Source organism: Carcharodon carcharias, chromosome 33 (assembly GCF_017639515.1).
Source record: "Carcharodon carcharias isolate sCarCar2 chromosome 33, sCarCar2.pri, whole genome shotgun sequence".
In the NCBI taxonomy this organism is placed as follows: Eukaryota; Metazoa; Chordata; class Chondrichthyes; order Lamniformes; family Lamnidae; genus Carcharodon; species Carcharodon carcharias.
In genome coordinates, this window is record NC_054499.1 from 9636455 (window position 1) to 9660337 (window position 23883).

Sequence of the window (23883 nt, forward strand, 5' to 3'; positions counted from 1 at the left end):
CACACACACACACACACACACAGACACACACACACACACACACACACAGACACACACACACACACACACACACACACACACACAGACACACACACACACACACACACACACACACACACACAGACAACGGGCTGAATGGCCTTTTGTTATGCCGCAGCCATTCTACAATGTTTACACTGTGAAAGCTGGCCTGTCAGCACCAACTGAACCACCCACCTCTCCCCTTCTCCCCCTCTCCACCCCCCCGCCTCCCTCCCACCCCTCCGGCAAGGTCTCAACTCTCAAAGTCTTAAAAGAAAAGAGTCTCAAAACTCTCCCACGTTCAGAAAACAAAAGTGCTCACACAACCTGTCCCTCACGCCCACAGCACTGCTCAGGGGGAAATTTGTGGAAATTCCTGGACATTCCCACAGCGTATTTGTTGGAAGCTACTGTTTAGGTAGAGGCAGGTGGGGCCGGGCCAGTTAAATAGGTTGCCGACTGGAAATCCCCCACTGCGAGAGGTTGTTCATTCGTCAAGTGGAGCATGATGCATTTGACTGATAATTGCAGCTCAAACCGTTTCCTTTTCATCATTCAACCCACAGCCCCTCACTCTGTGCTCTCTCTCTCTCTCTCTCTCTCTCTCTGCGCAATCGAGTGTTGAAGTTTCTCCTCTCTGACAGCAGCCAGAACTTTGACTCGTCTTTCCTTTCGAAGAAATGGAACTCTGGATCCCACTCCTTCTCCTCTCATCCACCGCCTCCCTCCCAGGTAAGATCCTCATAGACTGAAGCACATCGCTCTCCCTCTCCCCCTCCCCCCCTCGCTCCCTCTCTCTCTCTCTCTCCCTCGAGGACCTCAGTCCCAGGGAAGCGGGGATGTTGGGTACAGAGAGAAAGGGTGAGGCACCACACCGGTGACGCAGGGGCTCGGTCTGTCGGAAGAAGGTCCCTGGGTTGGAGACTAGAGAGGGTCAAAGAGTCGGGGGAGGGGGGGGTGGCGACCCCCGGGGTCAGGGAAGTGGGGGTTGGGGGTTCCAAGACTGCGCCCCAGAGACAATGAGGCTGTAAGATGCGCGGGGAGACGCCTGGTTTGAGTGTTTGAGGGAGGCTGTAAGGTCGGGGGGGGGTCCCAACTTTCTTAAGACAAATCGTTCTCTTAAATTTTTGAGTTTTTCATAGGCCGTTAATGCCCAGTTTCCCCTTCCCCCTCCCCCCTCCTCCCCTCTACCCCCCTCACCCCCTCTACCCCCCCTCCCCCCCTCCTCCCCTCCTCCCCTCTACCCCCCTCACCCCCTCCCCTCTCCCCCTCCCCCCCTCTACCCCCCTCACCCCCTCTACCCCCCTCCCCCCTCCTCCCCTCTACCCCCCCTCACCCCCTCTACCCCCCTCCCCCCCTCCTCCCCTCTACCCCCCTCACCCCCTCTACCCCCCTCCCCCCCTCCTCCCCTCCTCCCCTCTACCCCCCTCACCCCCTCCCCCTCTACCCCCCTCACCCCCTCTACCCCTCTACCCCCCTCTACCCCCCTCACCCCCTCCCCCTCTCCCCCTCCTCCCCTCTACCCCCCTCACCCCCTCTACCCCCCTCCCACCCTCCCCCCCTCTCCCCCTCCCCCCCTCTACCCCCCTCCCCCTCTCTACCCCCCTCCCCCTCTCTACCCCCCTCCCCCCTCCTCCCCTCTACCCCCCCTACCCCTCCACCCCCCTACCCCTCCACCCCTCTACCCCTCTCTACCCCCCTCACCCTCTCCCCCTCTCCCCCTCCTCCCCCCTCCACCCCTCTACCCCTCTCTACCCCCCTCACCCTCTCCCCCTCTCCCCCTCCTCCCCCCTACCCCTCTCTACCCCCCTCCCCCTCTCTACCCCCCCTCCCCCCTCCTCCCCTCTACCCCCCCTCACCCCCTCTACCCCTCTCTACCCCCCTCCTCCCCTCTACCCCCTACCCCTCTCTACCCCCCTCACCCTCTCCCCCTCCTCCCCTCTACCCCCTACCCCTCTCTACCCCCCTCACCCTCTCCCCCTCCTCCCCTCTACCCCCTACCCCTCTCTACCCCCCTCACCCTCTCCCCCTCCTCCCCTCTACCCCCTACCCCTCTCTACCCCCCTCACCCTCTCCCCCTCCTCCCCTCTACCCCCCTACCCCTCTCTACCCCCCTCACCCTCTCCCCCTCCTCCCCTCTACCCCCTACCCCTCTCTACCCCCCTCACCCTCTCCCCCTCCTCCCCTCTACCCCCTACCCCTCTCTACCCCCCCTCACCCTCTCCCCCTCCTCCCCTCTACCCCCTACCCCTCTCTACCCCCCTCCTCCCCTCTACCCCCCTCACCCTCTCTACCCCCCTCCCCCCCTCCTCCCCTCTACCCCCCTCACCCCCTCTACCCCCCTCACCCCCCTCCCCCTCTCCCCCTCCTCCCCTCTACCCCCCTCACCCCCTCTACCCCCCTCACCCCCTCCCCCTCTCCCCCTCCTCCCCTCTACCCCCCTCACCCCCTCTACCCCCCTCCCCCCTCCTCCCCTCTACCCCCCTCCTCCCCTCTACACCCCCTCCTCCCCTCTACCCCCCTCACCCCCTCTACCCCTCTCTACCCCCCTCCTCCCCTCTACCCCCTACCCCTCTCTACCCCCCCTCACCCTCTCCCCCTCCTCCCCTCTACCCCCTACCCCTCTCTACCCCCCTCACCCTCTCCCCCTCCTCCCTCTACCCCCTACCCCTCTCTACCCCCCTCACCCTCTCCCCCTCCTCCCCTCTACCCCCTACCCCTCTCTACACCCCCTCACCCTCTCCCCGTCCTCCCCTCTACCCCCTACCCCTCTCTACCCCCCTCACCCTCTCCCCCTCCTCCCCTCTACCCCCTACCCCTCTCTACCCCCCTCACCCTCTCCCCCTCCTCCCCTCTACCCCCTACCCCTCTCTACCCCCCCTCACCCTCTCCCCCTCCTCCCCTCTACCCCCCTACCCCTCTCTACCCCCCCTCCTCCCCTCTACCCCCCTCACCCTCTCTACCCCCCCTCCCCCCCTCCTCCCCTCTACCCCCCTCACCCCCTCTACCCCCCTCACCCCCTCCCCCTCTCCCCCTCCTCCCCTCTACCCCCCTCACCCCCTCTACCCCCCTCACCCCCCTCCCCCTCTCCCCCTCCTCCCCTCTACCCCCCTCACCCCCTCTACCCCCCCTCACCCCCTCCCCCTCTCCCCCTCCTCCCCTCTACCCCCCTCACCCCCTCTACCCCCCTCCCCCCTCCTCCCCTCTACCCCCCTCCTCCCCTCTACCCCCCTCCTCCCCTCTACCCCCCCTCCCCCTCCCCCCTCCACCCCTCTACCCCTCTCTACCCCCCTCACCCTCTCCCCCTCTCCCCCTCCTCCCCTCTACCCCCCTCACCCCCTCTACCCCCCTCCTCCCCTCTACCCCCCTCCCCCCCTCCTCCCCTCTACCCCCCTCACCCCCTCTACCCCCCTCCTCCCCTCTACCCCCCTCACCCCCTCTACCCCCCTCCTCCCCTCTACCCCCCTCCCCCCCTCCTCCCCTCTACCCCCCTCACCCCCTCTACCCCCCTCCCCCCCTCCTCCCCTCTCCCCCTCTGCCCTCTCCCCCTCTCCCTGACCCCCCTCCTCTCTCGCCTGGACCCCCTCATCCCCTCACCACTTCTTGACCTCTTCCAGATCCCCTCCTCCTCCCCCCCCCCATTCTCCCCTCCCTTTCCTCTCCCCCTCCCCGTCCCCACCCCTATTTCTTCCCCTCCCTCATCTCCCTATTCCTATCCTCTCCCTGCACCTCCTCCTCACCCCTGCTCCCCCCTCCCTCCCCTTCCCCTTCGCCCTTACCCACCCCCCCCCCCCCCGCCGTCTCTCTCTCTCTCTCTCCCTCTGCCATGACCCTCTCTCTCCCCCCTCCTCACCTCCTCTCCCCCTTCCTATCCTCTCCCTTGCCCTCCTCCACACCCCCTCCTCCCTCTTTCCCCTTCTCCCTTGCCCCTCCCCTGCCATCTCTCCCTCCACGACCCCTTTCTCTCTCCCCCACCCCCCCCTCCCTCCCTCACCTCCCCTCCCTGGCCCTACTCACTCCCCTGCCCCCTCCTCTTCTCTTCACAGCCATCCATAACCCCTAGACTAACCCCTCCCCTTCCCCTTCTCCTTTCCCCCTCTCCTGCCCCCTCCCCACCCCCCACCCCCTCTCTCCTCTACTCTCCGCCCTCCCCCACCACACCCCTTCCCCTCACCGCTCTCTGGACCCCTTCGCCTAAGTGAAGAAAAGCAAACGATAGATTAACAAAATAATGGTGAGTCCGCCACTGGCGTTGGGGGTCGGGCTGTGATTCCTGCTGCAGTCGAATTGCCACTTGACAGGCTGTCGGCTCTAGAGCAGGGATCCTGGGATATGAGGACGGGCAACAAAGGAAGCCTCCGTTGACAGGAAAAGATCTCCTTTTGTCACTAAAGCCCCAAGAAGACAGTCAATGTGTGACCAGGGCCCGCTGGGGATCAGAGTAAAGAGAAACCTCGGGGAGATAACATCAGTAAATATCCCAGGACAAACATCCCTTCGAAAAACACGGGTTCCTCTGCCTGACAGCACATAGCAAAGTGATCGATACCAGTCATGACTTGGTGTGTTTCATTCTGCAGCGCTCAGTCACAGATATGGGGGAGAATTTGGAGTAAATTGCTGCAAAACAATTCTACAGGAACCATTGCCACAAAGATACTACCGGCATCTGAAGAGTTATAGGAACCATGCAGTGTGCACCCAGTACCTCCAGTAAGTACATTGGGATGGGGTACTGGTGGGGACGGGTTTGTCACTGTATAACACTGGGGTACAGTACTGGTGGGGACAGGTCTGTCACTGTATAACACTGGGGTACAGTACTGGTGGGGACGGGTCTGTCACTGTATAACACTGGGGTACAGTACTGGTGGGGTCAGGTCTGTCACTGTATAACACTGGGCTACAGTACTGGTGGGGACGGGTCTGTCACTGTATAACACTGGGGTACAGTACTGGTGGGGACAGGTCTGTCACTGTATAACACTGGGGTACAGTACTGGTGGGGGACGGGTCTGTCACTGTATAACACTGGGGTACAGTACTGGTGGGGATGGGTCTGTCACTGTATAACACTGGGGTACAGTACTGGTGGGGACGGGTCTGTCGCTGTATAACACTGGGGTACAGTACTGGTGGGGACGGGTCTGTCTCTGTATAACACTGGGGTACAGTACTGGTGGGGACGGGTCTGTCTCTGTATAACACTGGGGTACAGTACTGGTGGGGACGGGTCTGTCTCTGTATAACACTGGGGTACAGTACTGGTGGGGACGGGTCTGTCTCTGTATAATACTGGGGTACAGTACTGATGGGGACAGGTCTGTCACTGTATAACACTGGGGTACAGTACTGGTGGGGACAGGTCTGTCACGGTATAACACTGGGGTACAGTACTGGTGGGGACAGGTCTGTCACTGTATAACACTGGGGTACAGTACTGGTGGGGGACAGATCTGTCACGGTATAACACTGGGGTACAGTACTGGTGGGGATGGGTCTGTCACTGTATAACACTGGGGTACAGTACTGGTGGGGATGGGTCTGTCACTGTATAACACTGGGATACAGTACTGGTGGGGACAGATCTGTCACGGTATAACAATGGGGTACAGTACTGGTTGGGAGAGGTCTGTCACTGTATAACACTGGGGTACAGTACTGGTGGGGACGGGTATGTCACTGTATAACACTGGGGTACAGTACTGGTTGGGAGAGGTCTGTCACTGTATAACACTGGGGTACAGTACAGTGGGGACGGGTCTGTCACTATAACACTGGGGTACAGTACTGGTGGGGACAGGTCTGTCACTGTATGACACTGGGGTACAGTACTGGTGGGGACAGGTCTGTCACTGTATAACACTGGGGTACAGTACTGATGGGGACGGGTATGTCACTGTATTACAGGTGTAGTACTGGTGGGGACAGGTCTGTCACTGTATAACACTGGGGTACAGTACTGGTGGGGACAGGTCTGTCACTGTATAACACTGGGGTACAGTACTGATGGGGACGGGTATGTCACTGTATAACACTGGGCTACAGTACTGATGGGGACGGGTATGTCACTGTATTACAGGTGTAGTACTGGTGGGGACAGGTCTGTCACTGTATAACACTGGGGTACAGTACTGGTGGGGACAGGTCTGTCACTGTATAACACTGGGGTACGGTACTGATGGGGACGGGTATGTCACTGTATAACACTGGGCTACAGTACTGATGGGGACGGGTATGTCACTGTATAACACTGGGGTACAGTACTGATGGGGACGGGTATGTCACAGTATAACACTGGGCTACAGTACTGATGGGGACGGGTATGTCACTGTATTACAGGTACAGTACTGGAGGGGACAGGTCTGTCACTGTATAACACTGGTGGGGGGTGGTGGTGAAGTGACAATTGCGCATTGTTTGGATTGAATGACAGAATCACAGAACTGTTACACTGCAGGAGGCCATTCTACCCATCATGTCTGTGACGGCTTTCTGAGCATTTGAACTGAGTGCCAATCCCCTGCCTTTTCCCCATAACCCTGCGCATTGTTTCAATTTAAATAACCGTCCAATGCCCGGTTAAATGCCTCAGTTGAACTGCCCCCACCACACTCCAGGCAGCGCATTCCAAACCCTCACTACTCGCTGCGTGAAAAGGTTTTCTCTCCCCTCCCATTTGTGAAGCTTCCTAACCAGAGGAAATGGTTCCTCGCTGCCTGTCTCTGGGCGCTCGTTCAGTCATGCAAAGCATCTCAGTCAGATCATCCTTTCGGTAGAGGCCGAGCTAGTCGATGTTTGCTTGTTTGGGATTCAAGTTGACATGTCTCCCTCTGATTTCATGTCACAGGTTTGCCACTAACCAGAATGAAACCTTCTGCATCTTATTCAGAAAAGCCCAGGCGATGAAAGAGTTTGTTGATTCCCGATCTGAAGGTAAGACCCTCAGTCCTCTTTGGAAAGACATTTTTCCTGATCGGCAGGTTTCACCCCAGTGTTCAGCCATGAGTGAAGGGGGTCCTGGGTTACGAAGCCCATTTCGTAGAGGATTTCGATAGCACCTCAAAGTGTTTCCCAGCCAGTGCCGTAGTTTTTGAAGTGTAGGAAATGGGGCAGCCCCAACTTACCCAGAGCAGGATCCCACAAACTACAGTAATGACTAAATAATCTGTTTTGATGTTACGAGCATACGGGATTAGGAGAAGGAGTAGACCACTGCTCTACCATTCAATAAGATCATGGCTAGTCTGAGTGTAACCTCAACCCCACATTTCCTGCCTACCTCCACCACCAGCCGCCCCCCCCCGCCTCAATAACCCTTGCTAACCAAGAATCTATCCAGCTCTGCCTTAAAAATATTCATATACTCTGCTTCCACCGCCTTTTCAAGAAGAGAATTCCAAAGACTCACAACCCTCTGAGGGAAAAGATTCTCCTTATATCTTTGTCTGAAGTGGGCGACGCCCCTATTTTTAAACAGTGAATCCTATTTCGAGACTCCCCCCACAGGAGGGAACACCCTCTCTACATCTGCCCTGTCAAGACCCCTCAGGATCTTGTACATTTCAATCAGCCCCTTCCACCCCCCAACCCCCTAAACTCCAGCAGACACATCGAGCCTCGGTGGCAGAGATTCAGCGATTGGCCTCAGAGCCCCCCGGGCCGTGGGAGTGGGTACGCTGACGCCGGGTGAGGCGAGTGTGGCGGTGAACATTCCGGTCAAATAGCCCCTCACTGCATCGTTCGGCAGTGGTTATTGGCCGAGTGACAGGCACTGGGGGAGGCCTTTTCCAGCTTGTGGGGGCCCAGCTAGTCCAGGACAGTAGGTTAGGCCTGTGAGGAGAGATTGGGCCTAAACTCTCTGGAGTTCAGAAGAATAAAGGAATGATCGCATTGAATATCCTTTGTCAATAGCTTGACAGATGCTGAGTGGCTGTTCCCCGTGGCTAGAGAGTCTTGAACGTGGGTCACAGATTCAGAAAAGCAGTCAGCCATTTAAGAAAAGGAAGGCCCCAGCTGTTTGCTGGTGTGGGTGTAAAAGATCCTGTGCCCACTACTTTGAGGAAGAGCAGGGAAGTTCTCCCCGGTGTCCTGGGGAGAATAGGTATCCCTCCACCAACATTGCAAAGAAACAGATAATCTGGCCATTATTGCAATGCTGTTTGTGGGAGCTGTCTGTGCACAAATTGGCTGCTGCGTTTGCCACATAACAACAGTGACGGGTACTGCATTGACTGTAAAAGTGGCGGCTGCGAAAAGTGCTATATAAGTGCCAGCCTTGATTTCTTTCTTGATTTCTTCTGTCAGAGGGTGGTGAGCCTTGAAAATTCTCTGCCCCGGAGAGACGTGGGTGCTCAGTATGTTCAGGACCGAGATAGATAGATTTACGGGAGACTAGGGCAGTGGTTCTCAATGTTGTCTGGCAGATCCTCTTCAAATGCATTAGTAAAGATGGGCCCCAATCGGAATGATAATGCCCTACAGTGCTCATAATACGAGAAAAGGGTTTTAATATCGTTTCGGTGAAGGTAGGTCATTATTTAGAGCACCGATTTGAGGGTTTTTCGCTGTCCTAGACATTGGTGAGACAGAGCAGACAAACAGGAGATAAAAAAGATAAATGTGGGTTAACTGGCATCCTGCTTGACAGGCAAACAGCTTTAAATGTGGTTAAAGAGAGTCAGTTAATGACATGCGGAACAAATTTCATCACACATCACGGTCCGAGGCGCAAAGTGATTGGCCAAGTCAGCGATTGCACCATATTTCGATCTTTAACAGACTCAAAGGTGGTTGATATTTTAATTTTATAAAGAATAACTTCTCTTGAAGAGATGAGTTTCCTTCTCTCAAACTCTTATCACGCTTTGAATGTAGCACGCCTGGTGATATTTCCTGTGCAAACCTGACCCAGTGCCTATGTGTTGTTTGATCAGTCAAGAAATTTAGCTTATTCCAAAATGGTGGAAGATTCAACTAAGTCCAACTTGACAGCTTTTACCAGCGATTGCAAGAATCGAAGCAATGGCGGGGGGGGTTAAGGTTAAAAAGAAACCCGGGAAATATTGTGCAGACTGGGCACCAATATCATGGCGCTGGTTCACATATCATATCCCAATATCACAGCACTCGCTGGCCTCCCCCTCCTTCCTCCTCCTCCTCGCCCTCCCCCTCCTCCCCCTCCTCCTCCCCCCTCCTCCTCCCCCCTCCTCCTCCTCCATAAAATGAAAGGTATACTGCACTCTGTATTTTGTATTGAAGTCACAGGGTCACAGGATCTTTACAGCGCAGAAGGAGGCCATTCAGCCCATCGAGTCTGCACTGGCTCTCTGAAAGAGCATTCCACCTAGCCCCACTCCTCTACCTTATCCGTGCAACCTTGCACATTCTCTCTTTTCAGGTAGCAATCCTGAATACCTCGCTCGAACCTGCCTCCTCCACCCTCTCAGGATGCCCACTGCAGACTCCAAACACCCTCTGGGTGAAAAACAAAATTTCCTCACATCACATTTACTCCTTTTGCCAATGATTTTGAATCTGCGCCTTCTAGTTCTTGATGCTCTCTTGCTTGGGAGCAGTTTCTCACTATTTACCCTGTCCATACCCCTCAGGATCTTGAATACCTCCATCAAGTCTCCCCTCAGCCTTCTTTTCTCCAAGGAAAACAACACCAACCTCTCCAATCTATCCCCATAGCGACAGTTCTTTATCCCTGGAATTACTCTTGTGAATCTCCTCTGTACTCTCTCCAATGGCTTCACATCATTCCTCAAGTATGGCACCCAGATCTGGACGCAGATACATAGATCATAGGTTGTAGGGCTAAGTTAATTAAATTCTCAATCTTTTGCATACCATTTATGAGTTTTCTAAAATTGAGGATCGGGCAGTCTTGAACAGCTTACGTGTGGAATGATGTCCTGATTCCTTAATTCCATCGTACTTTTACTTTCATGTGGTCGTAGCAAGAGACAGAGGCAATGAGAGGTGGGATTCAAGAGTTTAAATCCTTAGTAGGGTTCACTCCCTCACATGAGTGCCAAGAGGGAGTAGTCAGCAACTGAGTCTGTGCTTGGGTGACTGGCCATTCATCAGCCTACAGGCAAGGGAAGGGTTTGGTTTGGTAGAATTGTTGCTTTTTCAATGTTTGAAAGGTTTTAATTTGAAAGGGTCCATCGAAGGTTTAACTATGGAAATGAACAGAATTGTTGACCGGCCATTTTTCTGCCTCAGGTCCTTCCAAGGATGTGCTCTCCATGGGGTTCCGAAGTGGGCCAAAGGAGAAAGTAGAAACCAAGGATACTATGCCCCACCCAACACCTTCACCCGGAGATTCAACTCGTTCACAATGGGCTGCAACCTCCAGTATCCCCATCACAGCTCTCCAAGGGCAAGACAGAGGCTCAACGCCTCCCTCAACCCAATCTTCTCCTCCATCAACCAATGCCCAAGAGCATGAAAGAGTCCAGACGTCCAGTCCCTCTGCCACAGCTCTACCAGGGCTCGAGAGGCAGGGCAGAAGTACAACGCTTCCCTCAATGCCACCATCTTCTGCACCAACTCAATCCCAAGGGCATGAAGGGCCCCAGACATCCAGTCCTTCTGCCACAACCCCACCAGGGCTCGAGAGGCAGGGCAGAAGTACAACGCTTCCCTCAATGCCACCATCTTCTGCACCAACTCAATCCCAAGGGCATGAAGGGCCCCAGACGTCCAGTCCTTCTGCCACAACCCCACCAGGGCTCGAGAGGCAGGGCAGAAGTACAACGCTTCCCTCAATGCCACCATCTTCTGCACCAACTCAATCCCAAGGGCATGAAGGGCCCCAGACGTCCAGTCCTTCTGCCACAACCCCACCAGGGCTCGAGAGGCAGGGCAGAAGTACAACGCTTCCCTCAATACCGCCGTCTCCAGTAGCCACGAGTTTCCAAGGACATGCAAGTTCCCAGATGCTCAGCTCCTCCGTCACATCTCTACCAGGGCCACATGGCCAAGAAAGAATCTCAACCCTTCAGTCAACATCTCGCCCTTACAGCTCAGCCCAGCTCCCACGTTCGACTAAATCCACGGACAGGACAAGCCTTCGTCCCAGGAACATTGTAACTGCAAGGCCAACACCCCCTCCAAATGAACTGGTGACAGAGGAAACCAGGACTGTAGGAGCCATTGACAGCCCCAGTAAGACTCTCATTCTCCTGTGTACAATGTAGAGAAGAGCAGCCCCTGTGTATACTATAGAGAATAGCAGCCCCTGAGTAGATATTATAGAGAACAGCAGCTCCTATGTGCACATTGTGGGTGGAGATGTGGCGCCAGTGGATATTGTCCCTGTCTGTGAGCTAGCAATACCCAGGTTCATGTCCCACTCCAGGACCTTGATGGTTAAGGAAGATGTGTTCATATCCCAGTCAAGCAACTTGAATATTAGCCTGTAAACCTTTCCAACACACCCTCATGGTAGACTGCCAGAGCAAAAGAGATTCCTAGTCAGCTATGTGTTGGAAAGGATGTTGGAGTCTTGACAGTCACTGCCAATAGCTCCAGATAGTGACATTTATGTGAAATTGTGTTATCACGGCTAACAATGTATGTAAAAAACAAAAAAACTGCGGATGCTGGAAATCCAAAACAAAAACAGAATTACCTGGAAAAACTCAGCAGGTCTGGCAGCATCAGCGGAGAAGAAAAGAGTTGATGTTTCGAGTCCTCATGACCCTTCGACAGAACTTGCGTTCGAGTCCAAGAAAGAGTTGAAATATAAGCTGGTTTAAGGTGTGTGTGTGGGGGGCGGAGAGATAGAGAGACAAAGAGGTGGAGGGGGGGTGGTGTGGTTGTAGGGACAAACAAGCAGTGATAGAAGCAGATCATCAAAAGATGTCAACGACAATAGTACAATAGAACACATAGGTGTTAAAATTAAAGTTGGTGATATTATCTAAACGAATGTGCTAATTAAGAATGGATGGTAGGGCACTCAAGGTATAGCTCTGGTGGGGTTTCCCACCTATTTCCATTATATAAAAAAAAACCCCACTAGAGCTATACCTTGAGTGCCCTACCATCCATTCTTAATTAGCACATTCGTTTAGATAATATCACCAACTTTAATTTTAACACCTATGTGTTCTATTGTACTATTGTCGTTGACATCTTTTGATGATCTGCTTCTATAACTGCTTGTTTGTCCCTACAACCACACCCCCACTCCACCTGTCTGTCTCTCTATCTCTCCGCCCCCCACACACACACACCTTAAACCAGCTTATATTTCAACTCTTTCTTGGACTCGAACGCAAGTTCTGTCGAAGGGTCATGAGGACTCGAAACGTCAACTCGTTTCTTCTCCGCCGATGCTGCCAGACCTGCTGAGTTTTTCCAGGTAATTCTGTTTTTGTTAACAATGTATGTCCCCTGAGTGAACCGTAACACCGAGTATTATTGAGAATAAGGGCTCCTGTGTATGTAATAGAGCATTGTAGCCGTGAGTTTATTACAGAGAACAGTAGCCCCTATGTATATTATAGAGAATTGTAACCCTGTCTTTAAAACAGAAAATAGCAGCTTCTGTGTGCATTACAGAAAACGCAGAATCAGGCCATTCGGTCCTTCACGTCTGTGCTGGCTCTTTGAAAGAGCTATCTACTTAGCACCCCCCCCCCACCTCCCCATGCCCCCACTACTGCTCTTTCCCCTGTGTTCCTGCAAATGTTGCCCCCTTCAAGTATTTATCCAATTCCCCTTTTGAAGGTTCCTATCGAATCCGCTTCCCTTTCAGGCAGCGCTATGTAAAAAAAAAGTCTCACCTTCCCTTTGTTTTTTCCCTCTATCTTTGGTCACTGACCCTCCAGTCTGTGAAATAAAGTCCCCCCTCCACCCCACCACCTTCCCCCCCCCACAACCCCAGTGAAGTATTTGAGATGCGACTCACTGTGTTAGAATTCCACTTGCTTCACAAAGGATCTGATTTTAAGGCTCCTGCCTCACGCCAATGTTCCCTTACTTTGTTTGTAAAACGAACCTGTGTTGGCGTTTGTACAGGCTCCACAACGAGGAGAAGCCGAGGCCCGCGTGTGAGCGGCAGGGACAAGCTGCCCGGTGCGTCCAAGCACCGCGGAGGCTCAGGAGAGGCCTCGCGAGGTCCAGGTTGGCGGGTGGGTCTGCTGATGACCGTCCTGCTCTTCGCCGCTGCCACCCTCGTCGTGTGCGTCGCGTCAAAGTGGAGCGTGAGAGGCCTCGTGTCCCGAGAGGCTGGGGGCTCCGCGCACCATTGCAGCCCAGGTAGGTGGGTGATGGCGGAGGGGTACCTATCAACTCGGAGGCCAGTGCTGAAATAAACTTGAGGGCCTGTTCAATCCTGGGGGCGGGGTGTGGGGTGTGGGTGGGGTGATGGTGGGGGGCGGGGTATGGGGGTGGGGTGTGGGGGGGCGTGGGGGCGGGGTGTGGGGGTGGGGGGTTGGTGGTGTGGGAGGTGGGGGTGGGGGCACAGTCAGGCCTCCTGGAAAAGGATGACCTGGGAACTGGGGGGGGAAATGTGGTGGATACTGAATGACGGCGTTGGCAGGGCACTAAAGGGTAGTGGTAATGTTACTGGACTAATGATCCTGAGGCACAAGTTCAGATCCCACCACAGCAGCTGGGGAAGTTTTAAATTCGCTTCATTAAATAAATCCAGAATTAAAAAGCTGCTCTTAGCTACGGCCACTGCAAAAAGCATTGGCTTTTTAGCAACGTTCAAGTCCTTTAGTAATAATTGTTTCTCAGGGTCTGCCAACTTTTAACATCAAGCCTTTTCTCTTTCAACCAGGTGTTGTGACCCTTGTCCACTACTGCAGGCTCTCTGAGACTTCCAGGGAAGGTGTTTGAGGAGCAGCAGGCCGGGTCGATTTAAACGGCGGAGCTCCCTGACATTGTGGACTCCAGCGTGCGAGCCAACCTTCACTTGCTGGGCAAAGTGAGTGACGGGCGTGGAGAACGCGGAAACCTTTCGAGCGATTTCGGAAGGCTTTGGAATAAAGTAATCCACGAAAGTCCTCCGCAGAAGCGAGAGGTGGTGGGCCGAAATCGCCATCACACGCGGGCGATGTGACGTGTCGCATCTTGCCCCTTCTCCCTGAACTGTCACTGTGACTGGACAAATACTGAAAATGCAAGCTCATCGCTTTACATACAGACCTAGAAGGTGGTAGTATGGCGGAACACATACCTTTCTCCACCATGTTTGGGTCTTAATTTTTGTGCTTCCACCAGAAGGTGCTGGGCATTTTTTCCAGGGAAGCTTTGTTAATCTCCCCCTGCACCACCCGTCCCCGGAGACCCCACCCCTCCACGCCGCCCAGTGTTGCTTCCACCACTGTCACGCCCAAAAAGCCACTTTCTGAGGTTGCACATGGCACAGTGGAGCGGGGTGGGGGGGGGGTGGTGGGTGGGGGGTGCGGTTCAGACATCAAGAGGTTGAGGGAGTAAAACCAAAAGCAACTGAGGAAGCAGAGAGGGCACAGCCAACGCCCCCACACCCCACCCCATGCCCTGACGATGCACCTGAACTGAACCCCATGGTTGAATAGCCCAGGGATGCATGCCTATTTTTTTTTTTTTTTTGCAGTTGCTACATCATTTGCCGACACTCGCACTTTAACTCATAGACAAAGCAACAATGGATGCTCACGGGATTGACTGGAAAGATGTCCCAGGGGCCGGGTTAGATGCCGGAGCGAGGGGTGGGAAATCGCTGCTGCCCAACTGATTCCTTGTTTAATCAGATGAGGTGAAATGCTGAGTCCCACATGCTGCCTGGTATTTGTGCTCTCCCTACAGTCCCCGTGGTGGAGCTCGCTGCGGACTGACGGCGGGGTGGGGGTGGGGTTGGTGGTGGGGGGGTCAATGGGCTCTGGTTAACGTAGAGCAGTTAGGCAATAAGTTAAGCTGCTGATGTCCGTCTGCTCTGCTCTGTGTGCAGGCTCCCTACCCGCTCTAGGGAATACTGCTGATGGGTCAAGCAGCATCTGATATTGGGACAGGGGCAGTGGAACTAATCTGCTCATTTTTATTCAGGGTCTGACAAGTTGCTCTTGATCTCACACACACACACACACACACACACACACACACACACATACACATGCACGCACGCACACATACAGACACACGCACACATACAGACACACACACATGCACACACGCACACATACAGACACACACACATACAGACACACACACACATGCACACACACACATGCACACACACACACATACAGACACACACATGCACACACACAGGCACACACAGACATTCATACACACACACACACACATACATGCACTCTCACACAAACACACATACACACACTTGCACACACCACAAAGACACACACACACACATACACACACACACAGACGCATAGACACCCTCTCTCTCTCACACACACAAACCACATATAGACACTTACACATACACACTCCCTCGCCCACACATACAGCACATATACAGAAACTCTCACTCCCACGCACTCTCATTCACAAACACGCTGTCACTCTCTCACACACACACACACACCCACACAAATGCACACACAGACATAGACACACACAGATACTCACACACACAATAAAGACACCCAGACTGACAGACACACAAACCTGTACACAGAGACAGACAGACACACACAAACACACACATAGCTACTCAAACACATGACAAAGACACATACAGAAACCTAGATACAGAGACACACTGTCTAATCTGTGAATTATTTCCACATATCCACCTTTACCCCATACCCCTTAATCCCATTGGTTGATAAAAATGCATTAAAACCTAACAAAAATCTCTGTTTTAAATTTAGCAGTTGACCCGGCAACCATTAAAAAATCTAACAGGCAATCTGATTTCCAAATTTAACAATTAATCCAGCAACAATGGCCAGTTGTGGAAGAGAGTTCCAAACCACTACCACCCTTTCCGTGCAGAAGCGTTTCTTCATTTCATTCCTGAAAGGCCTGGTTCCAAGTTTTTAGACTCTGACCCCTAGTCCTGACCCCGCCAATCATCGGAAATGGTTTCTCTCTCTGGCAGCTAGAGATCCAGATGCAAACAGGCAGCCACAGACAGTTAATGCTGTCCCACAGTTGCATCACAAAGTTCCTACATCTCTTGACTTGCAGAGAAATGTGTGTGTGTCTGTCTGTGTGTGTCTGTCTTTGTGTGTCCATCTGTGTGTGTGTGTGTCTGTCCGTCTGTGTGTGTCTGTCCGACTGTGTGTGTGTGTGTCCGACTGTGTGTGTGTGTGTGTGTGTGTGTCCGACTGTGTGTGTGTGTCCGACTGTGTGTGTGTGTCCGACTGTGTGTGTCCGACTGTGTGCGTGTGTGTCCGTCTGTGTGTGTGTCCGTCTGTGTGTGTGTCCGTCTGTGTGTGTGTCCGTCTGTGTGTTTCTGGGATGGCAGGATTGTTGTATGAGGATAGATTAGGCAGACTAGGCCTGTGTTCACTGGAGTTTAGAAGAATAAGAGGGGGTCTCATTGAAACATATAAAATTCTGACAGAGCTGGACAGACTGGATGCAGCGGTGATGTTTCCTCTGGCTGTGGTGGGGGGGGGTGCGGGTCTAGAACAAGGGGTCATAGTCTCAGGATACAGGGTAAACCGTTTAGGACTGAGATGAGGAGAAACTTCTTCTCTCAGAGGGTGGTGAAACTGTGGAATTCTCTATCACAGGAGGCTGTGGAGGCCAAGTCACTGAGTATGTGTAAGAAAGAAATGGATAGATTTCTGGACTCTAAAGGTGTTAATGGGTATGGGGAGAGAGCGGGAGTATGGCTTTGAGATAAAGGATCAGCCATGACCACATTAAATGCCCAGACAGGAGTGGTGATGATGTAGTGATCTTGTCACTGACTAGTATTCCAGAGAGCTGCAGCAAAGCTCTGGGAACCTGGGTTCGAATCCCACCACAGTAGATGGGGGAAACCTGAATTAATATGTCTGGCGATGAGCAGGAAACCATTGGCGATTGTTGTAAAAAGCCCCATCTGGTTCACTAATGCCCCTTTTAGGGAGGGAAACCTGCCATCCTTACCCAGTTTGGCTGACATGTGACTCTTGGACCCACAACCCATGTGGGTTAGACCCTTCGATGCCCTCTGGAGAAAGGCAATAAATACCGGCACCCACATCCCCGTGAGCAAGTTAATCAAAAAAAAAAGCAGGTTTGAAGGGTTGAATGGCCTGCTGTGTTTCTAGGAATCTGTTTGGTTCAAGTTTCCATGAGGGTCCTTAGGGTCAAATCCTGCAAACGTTACTGTGGGTGAACTTTTACACTGGTTGAGGGGGAGAGGGGGGGAATTTTATGGGCCCACCAGAAACTCTTGAATGGTTTGCTGTATTTTATGTCCCTGCCCCCCATTTCCCCCATTCCATGCATCCAGAAGGATCACGTTAACAATGACCCGACCGTCCTTTGAGCTGCTATATTCCCAAACCCCTGTTTTCCTGAATGTTGCACTGGTTTAACTTAAGATATTTACGTTTATTTTTGACAAATTTATTTAAAGCTGTCTCTCTCTCTCTCTCTCTCTCTCTAAAAAAAAACCACGGTACCTGTTTCGCTGGGTCTGCTCCGCGTGTTTGTAATGTGAAACTCTGGCGTGTCTTCGAGGATTGTGCATTAAACGGTTGTACCCAGCCTCACTCTTTTCAAATCGAAGCAATGTCCATCTCTCGGTAGCTCCCGACATGCGTGAGGGCTGAGGGAGGAGGGTGGAGGGAAGGGGGAGGGGGAGAGAATGGAGGGAGGGGCAGTGAGAGTGGGGGAAAAGGGGATGGGGGGGGGAGGAGGGATGATGGAGAGAGTGCAGGAGGCTGAGAGGGTAATGAGGGAGGGAGGAAGGGAGGGAGGGAGGGAGGGGATGGGCCAGGGTGCAGAGGGAGGAATGAGGAGTGGGAAGGGACCTTAATCGGTGGCGGAGGTGGGGGCAGAGGAAGGAGCCAGGGGAGAGTGGGAGGGTACGGGGAGGTAGGGAACAAGGCAAGGAGTGAGGAGGGAGGGAGGGAGTGGGGAGCGATTGTCCCAGGGGGCTGGGGATGGAATGGGATGGGGTGGGGGGAAGGAGGGAGTGGGGGAGGGTTTGGGGAAGGAGGGAGTGGGGGAGGGTTTGGGGAAGGAGGGAGTGGGGGAGGGTTTGGGGAAGGAGGGAGTGGGGGAGGGTTTGGGGAAGGAGGGAGTGGGGGAGGGTTTGGGGAAGGAGGGAGTGGGGGAGGGTTTGGGGAAGGAGGGAGTGGGGGAGGGTTTGGGGAAGGAGGGAGTGGGGGAGGGTTTGGGGAAGGAGGGTGTGGGGGAGGGTTTGGGGAAGGAGGGAGTGGGGGAGGGTTTGGGGAAGGAGGGAGTGGGGGAGGGTTTGGGGAAGGAGGGAGTGGGGGAGGGTTTGGGGAAGGAGGGAGTGGGGGAGGGTTTGGGGAAGGAGGGAGTGGGGGAGGGTTTGGGGAAGGAGGGAGTGGGGGAGGGTTTGGGGAAGGAGGGAGTGGGGGAGGGTTTGGGGAAGGAGGGAGTGGGGGAGGGTTTGGGGAAGGAGGGAGTGGGGGAGGGTTTGGGGAAGGAGGGAGTGGGGGAGGGTTTGGGGAAGGAGGGAGTGGGGGAGGGTTTGGGGAAGGAGGGCGTGGGGGAGGGTTTGGGGAAGGAGGGCGTGGGGGAGGGTTTGGGGAAGGAGGGCGTGGGGGAGGGTTTGGGGAAGGAGGGCGTGGGGGAGGGTTTGGGGAAGGAGGGCGTGGGGGAGGGTTTGGGGAAGGAGGGAGTGGGGGAGGGTTTGGGGAAGGAGGGAGTGGGGGAGGGTTTGGGGAAGGAGGGAGTGGGGGAGGGTTTGGGGAAGGAGGGAGTGGGGGAGGGTTTGGGGAAGGAGGGAGTGGGGGAGGGTTTGGGGAAGGAGGGAGTGGGGGAGGGTTTGGGGAAGGAGGGAGTGGGGGAGGGTTTGGGGAAGGAGGGAGTGGGGGAGGGTTTGGGGAAGGAGGGAGTGGGGGAGGGTTTGGGGAAGGAGGGAGTGGGGGAGGGTTTGGGGAAGGAGGGAGTGGGGGAGGGTTTGGGGAAGGAGGGAGTGGGGGAGGGTTTGGGGAAGGGTGTGTGAGGGAGGGAGGGTCCGGGGCAGGAATATGGTAGGTTGTGGGTGGGATGGGGTAGGGAGGGAGTGGGGCAAGGGAACGTGGGTGTGGGGTAGGAGAGGGAGGAGCCAGCGGAGAGTGGGAGGGTGTAGGGAGAGACGGGGAGGGGGGAACGTGGGGAGGGCAGGAATTTGATGGGGGGAGGGTGGGAGGAATGGAGAGAGTTTGGGAGGGAATGCTGCAGGACAGCGGGCAGGGGTTGGGGATGGGTGTTGGGGATGGGTGTTGGGGGGGGCGGGGGGTGGGGTGGTATCATCAGCTCAGGACTGCAATTGAGAGGCGAAGGGGAGGGGATGAAGTTCCAACAAGTTTGAGAAACAACGAGCTGCCAGCAAGATTGAGGGAGTGACAAAAAGCAACTAACATGTGCACAGCAAGATCCCACAAACAGCAACCCGCCGTGGCCTGTTTTAATTAGGTTGGTTGAGGGGTACTAACCCCTTGGGATATTTTAGGTCCACCTGAGAGGGCAGACGGTGGGGGGTGGGGCAGGGTGGGTGCCTCGGTTTAACACCTCATTCGAAAAATAGCACCTCAGACAGTGCAGCACTCCCTCAGTACAGTCGCAGAACTTGATGCAAAGATGGTTTAAGAAGTGAAGAGAACGTGGCTCTCTCTCCTCATGAGCTCTCCCACCAGCATTTCCTACATCCACCAATAGCAGCTCATAAACCCCCAGGAGCTTACACTAGGGAGAGTATTCCCGGAGGATTTCTCCAGAGAATTCCTGGGGTGAGAAACCTCTGTCCACTTCCAAAGGTCTGTCCATGATCCCAAAACTTAAATATTGTCACTGAATCAGGTCAGACCCATAGCCAAGACCCATAGCCAAGCGAGAGAGAGAGAGGGAGAGAGTAAAGGAGAGATGACAGGATTTTCCAGATTTTGGACGCTCTCCATATCTTTGGCCATGGTGAAGAGAGGCAGAGGGAGAGAGGCAGAGATGGAGGGATAGAGAGAAACGGGGACAGAGAAGGAGGAAAATAGAGAGGGAGAGGGAGAGAAGGTTTCACAACCTCAAGGTGCTCTGCAGCCAAAGACGTGTTCCTGAAGTGCAGTCACTGTTACCTTGTGGGAAAGCAGGGGAGGTGATGGTGTTGTAATTGGCTGCTAATCCAGACCCCACCTCGGGTAATGTTCTGGAGTACCTGGGTTCAAATCCCGCCTTAGCAGCTGGTGGAATTTAAATTCAGTAAAAAAAATCTGGAATTAAAAAGTCTAACAATGGCCATGAAACCACTGCCAATTGTTGTAAAAGAAACCCATCTGGTTCAAATTTACCATTCTTGTGTGGCCTGGCCTATGTGTGACTCCAGACCCATAGCAATGTGGGTAAACCAGGACAATTAGGGATGTGAAGTCCACACCCCATGAATGAATAATAAAAAAAAACGAGGCAGCCAATTTGTGCACAGTAAGATCCCATAATGCGGCAATGACCTGATTTGGTGATGTTGACTGAGGGATAACTATTGGTCCCAGGACACTGTGGCCAGGGGGTTGAGATGGGTAGGAAATAGTGGCTGTTGGGTCTCTTATATATCCAACCGGCAACCAGGGCAGATGGAATCTTAGCTTTTATGTCTCATCCTGAAAGTAAGTCCAGTATTGGCAGGTGGGAGTGTGGGCCTTGGGGGATGGGGGCAGGGGGAAGGTTGACAGAATAAAAATCTCCCCTCAATTGCTTGTTTCCTCTTGATATCTTCCTGCTGCTCAAGGCACCGAATGGGTGGCAGTGCCTTGAAAGACGATTGGCTTTTTGCATCTGTGTCAAGAGGGCCACAATCGCAGTCACAAGTAGCTGCTTGTTCAACCACAATGAGACACAACAGTCACTCAAGCTCAAGCAAGCGCCAAGTGAGACATTTTGCTCGGAAGAGAGATAATATAAAATAAAGGCCACAGCTTGCAGGAGACGATGGTTTACCAGGCACAAACCATTGACAAATAAATGGGATCCGGGGCTTTGTAAAATACAAGGAGGTTAAGTTGAGCTTTTATAAAACCCCAGTTTGATCACAACTAGAGTATTGTGTCCACTGGTGGGGATGTCCCACTTCAGACCAGACGCGAAGGTGGTTGCAGAAAAGATTAAGCAGGACGGTTCCAGAGAAGGGGGGGCTTGAGTTGGGTGGATAGATGGGAGCAGGTGAGACTCTTTTCCTCAAAGAGAAGGCTGAGAGGGGATTTGATGGGAGGTGTTCGAAACCGGGAGGGGTCCGGACGGGGTAGGGTGGGTGAGAAACTGTTCCTATCGATGGAAGGATCGAGAACCAGAGGGCACAGGTTTGAGGCGGTTGACATAAAGAAGCAATGGAGACACGAGGAGAAACATTTCCACGCAGCGAGCGGTTAGGATCTGGAATGCGCTGCCTGAGAGCTGATGGAAGCAGATTCAGCCATGGCTTTCAAAAGGGAATTAGATAATTATCTGACGAGACAATAGTTACAGGGTTACTGGGAAAAGGTGGGGGGCAGGGGGGGTGGTGTGGGGGAGGTGCATGGGACTGGCGGACTTGGTCTTGCAGAGAGCCAGCACGAACGTGATGGGCTGAATGACCTCCTCCTGTGGCGAAACCATCCAATGATTCGAACAACCTCGCTGAGGCAGTAGACCAGGCACCCTGACCACATGAGTTTGTGCAATGGATTGTGTAAACATGTTTTCTGAAGCCAGTCTCGGTTTTATCTTCCTTCCCAGGTGGTCTTGGTTTCTGTCTAGCGATGTTTTGTGCCAAGCACGTGTTAGACAGGAAGCCTTGGAATGACTCTCAAACAGAAATGGCTAAGTTATAAACAGATACACATCCTCTCTCTCTCTCTCTCTCTCTCTCTGTCTCTATATCTCTCTCTCTCCCTCTCTCTCCCTGTCTCGCACTCTCCGTCTCACTCTGTCTCTCTCTGTGTCTGTTTGTGTCTCTCTCTCGATTTCTCTCTCGCTCTCTGACTCTCTCTGTGTGTCTCTCTCTCTGTGTGTCTCTCTCTGTGTCTCTCTCTGTCTCTGTCTCTCTGTCTCTATCTCTCTCTCTCTGTGTGTCTCTCTCTGTGTGTCTCTCTCTGTGTGTCTCTCTCTGTGTGTCTCTCTCTGTGTGTCTCTCTCTGTGTGTCTCTCTCTCTTGGTCTCTCTCTTTCTGACTCTCTCTCTCTCTCTCTCTGACACTCTCTCTCCCTCTCTGACTATCTCTATCTCTGTCTCTCTCTTTCTATCTCTCTCTGTCCGTCTGTCAGTCTCTCTCTATCTATGTGTGTGTCTCTCTATCTGTGTGTGTGTGTCTCTCTGTCTCTTTCTCTGTCTCTCTCTCTCTGTCTGTCTATCTCTCTCTCTCTCTGTCCCTGCCTGTCTCTCTTTGTGTCTCTCTCTGTGTGTGTCTCTCTCTGTCTTTCTCCCTGTCTGTGTGTGTCTCTCTCTATGTCTGTCTCTCTCTCCCTCTGTCTGTCTCTGTCTCCCTCTGTCTGTCTCTGTCTCCCTCTCTTTCCCTCCCTCTCTCTCCCTCTCTGTCTCTCTCTCTGTGACTCTGTCTCTGTCTCTCTCTCTCTGTGTCTCTTTCTCTCTGTGTATGTGTCTCTTTCTCTCTCTCTCTCTCTCTGTGTCGCTGTCTCTGTCTGTCACTCTCTCTCTCTGTCTGTCTGTCTCTCTCTGTCTCCCTCTCTCTCTCTCTCTGCCCCTCTCTCTCTCTGCCCCTCTCTCTCTCTGCCTCTGTCTGTCTCTCTCCCTATGTCTCTGTCACTCTGCCTCTCTCTGTCTGTCTCTCTGTTTCTCTCTCTTTCTATGGCTGCCTCATGTTCTGTTATTTCTCTCATTTATTTCCTGTTGTTGGTTGCAGAAACTCAACAGTGCAACACATTTGTCCCAAGAAGTGAAGCTATTGTAATAAAAATAAAGGAAGGATATGAGCCTTTAGTGATTCATTTGTCTATTGCTATTAGGTGCAGGAGTAAATCCAGTTTCAGAAATGGAGAACCAGCTCTGTTCCCATGGCTGTTTGTAGCTCAGTAATGTATTGACACAATATGACCTTCTCTGCTTTGTTTTCAACAAGAGCAAGAAGGAGAAAATGGACTAAACGATCATAAATCTTACTGTCATTGTTTTGTCCATTATAATGATATGAAGGCACTGATCACTCCTGAGGGATTGGCTGAACAGATTGTGGATTCAATTATTAAGACTAGGCACATGAAAACGGTTACACATGGGTAAAAAGCGTGAAGGCATCAGAGCTGTGCATGTATGCTCTGCTCAAAGCAAAAGTGAAACTAAAACTACACAAATCCAGCATAGTTTCGATGGGCTGAGTGGCCTCATTCTAGATTGACTCTCCGACTGTCTTCAGCTGCGAGCATTTATTAAAACTGGCTGCAGCTGAGTGATTTGGAGACTCCAACAGAGAGAGAGAGAGAGAGAGAGATACACAGACACACAAACACAGAGAGTGAGGGACAGAGACACAGAGAGAGAGAGAGAGACAGAGAGAAAGAGAGACACACAGTGACACAGAGAGAGAGAGAGATACACATACACAGAGAGACACAGAGAGAGAGAGAGATTCAGAGAGAGAGTGACAGACAGAGAGAGAGAGATCAAGAGAGAGTGCGACAGAGACAGAGAGAGACACAGAGACAGAGACAGAGAGAGAGAGAGAGACACACAGATAGAGAGACAGAGATAGACACGGAGATAGAGAGACACAGAGATAGAGAGACACAGAGATAGAGA

General features: G+C 53.3%; 1 protein-coding gene across 3 annotated transcripts; it reads left to right on the top strand.

The window, feature by feature from the left end:
• Positions 1-464: 464 nt before the first annotated feature.
• LOC121272324 (mucin-2-like) lies at positions 465-14429 on the top strand. Of its 3 annotated transcripts, none has more exons than XM_041178936.1 (6): positions 465-753; positions 4602-4734; positions 6872-6957; positions 10255-11199; positions 13048-13299; positions 13826-14429. In XM_041178936.1, exons 1-6 carry the CDS (start codon positions 702-704, stop codon positions 13882-13884), a joined length of 1527 nt encoding a protein of 508 aa, XP_041034870.1. In that variant the 5' UTR covers positions 465-701; the 3' UTR covers positions 13885-14429. The 3 variants fall into 3 exon arrangements, with proteins under 3 accessions (XP_041034870.1, XP_041034871.1, XP_041034872.1); XM_041178937.1 differs by having other exon boundaries at positions 13060-13299; XM_041178938.1 differs by lacking the exon at positions 4602-4734.
• Positions 14430-23883: the final 9454 nt, after the last annotated feature.

Coding starts and splice junctions, on each gene's coding strand:
- LOC121272324 (XM_041178936.1), top strand. CDS start 702: ATGGAACTCTGGATCCCACTCCTTCTCCTCTCATCCACCGCCTCCCTC. Junction 6,958..10,254: donor TGTTGATTCCCGATCTGAAG/GTAAGACCCTCA, acceptor TTTCTGCCTCAG/GTCCTTCCAAGGATGTGCTC. Junction 13,300..13,825: donor CGCGCACCATTGCAGCCCAG/GTAGGTGGGTGA, acceptor TCTTTCAACCAG/GTGTTGTGACCCTTGTCCAC.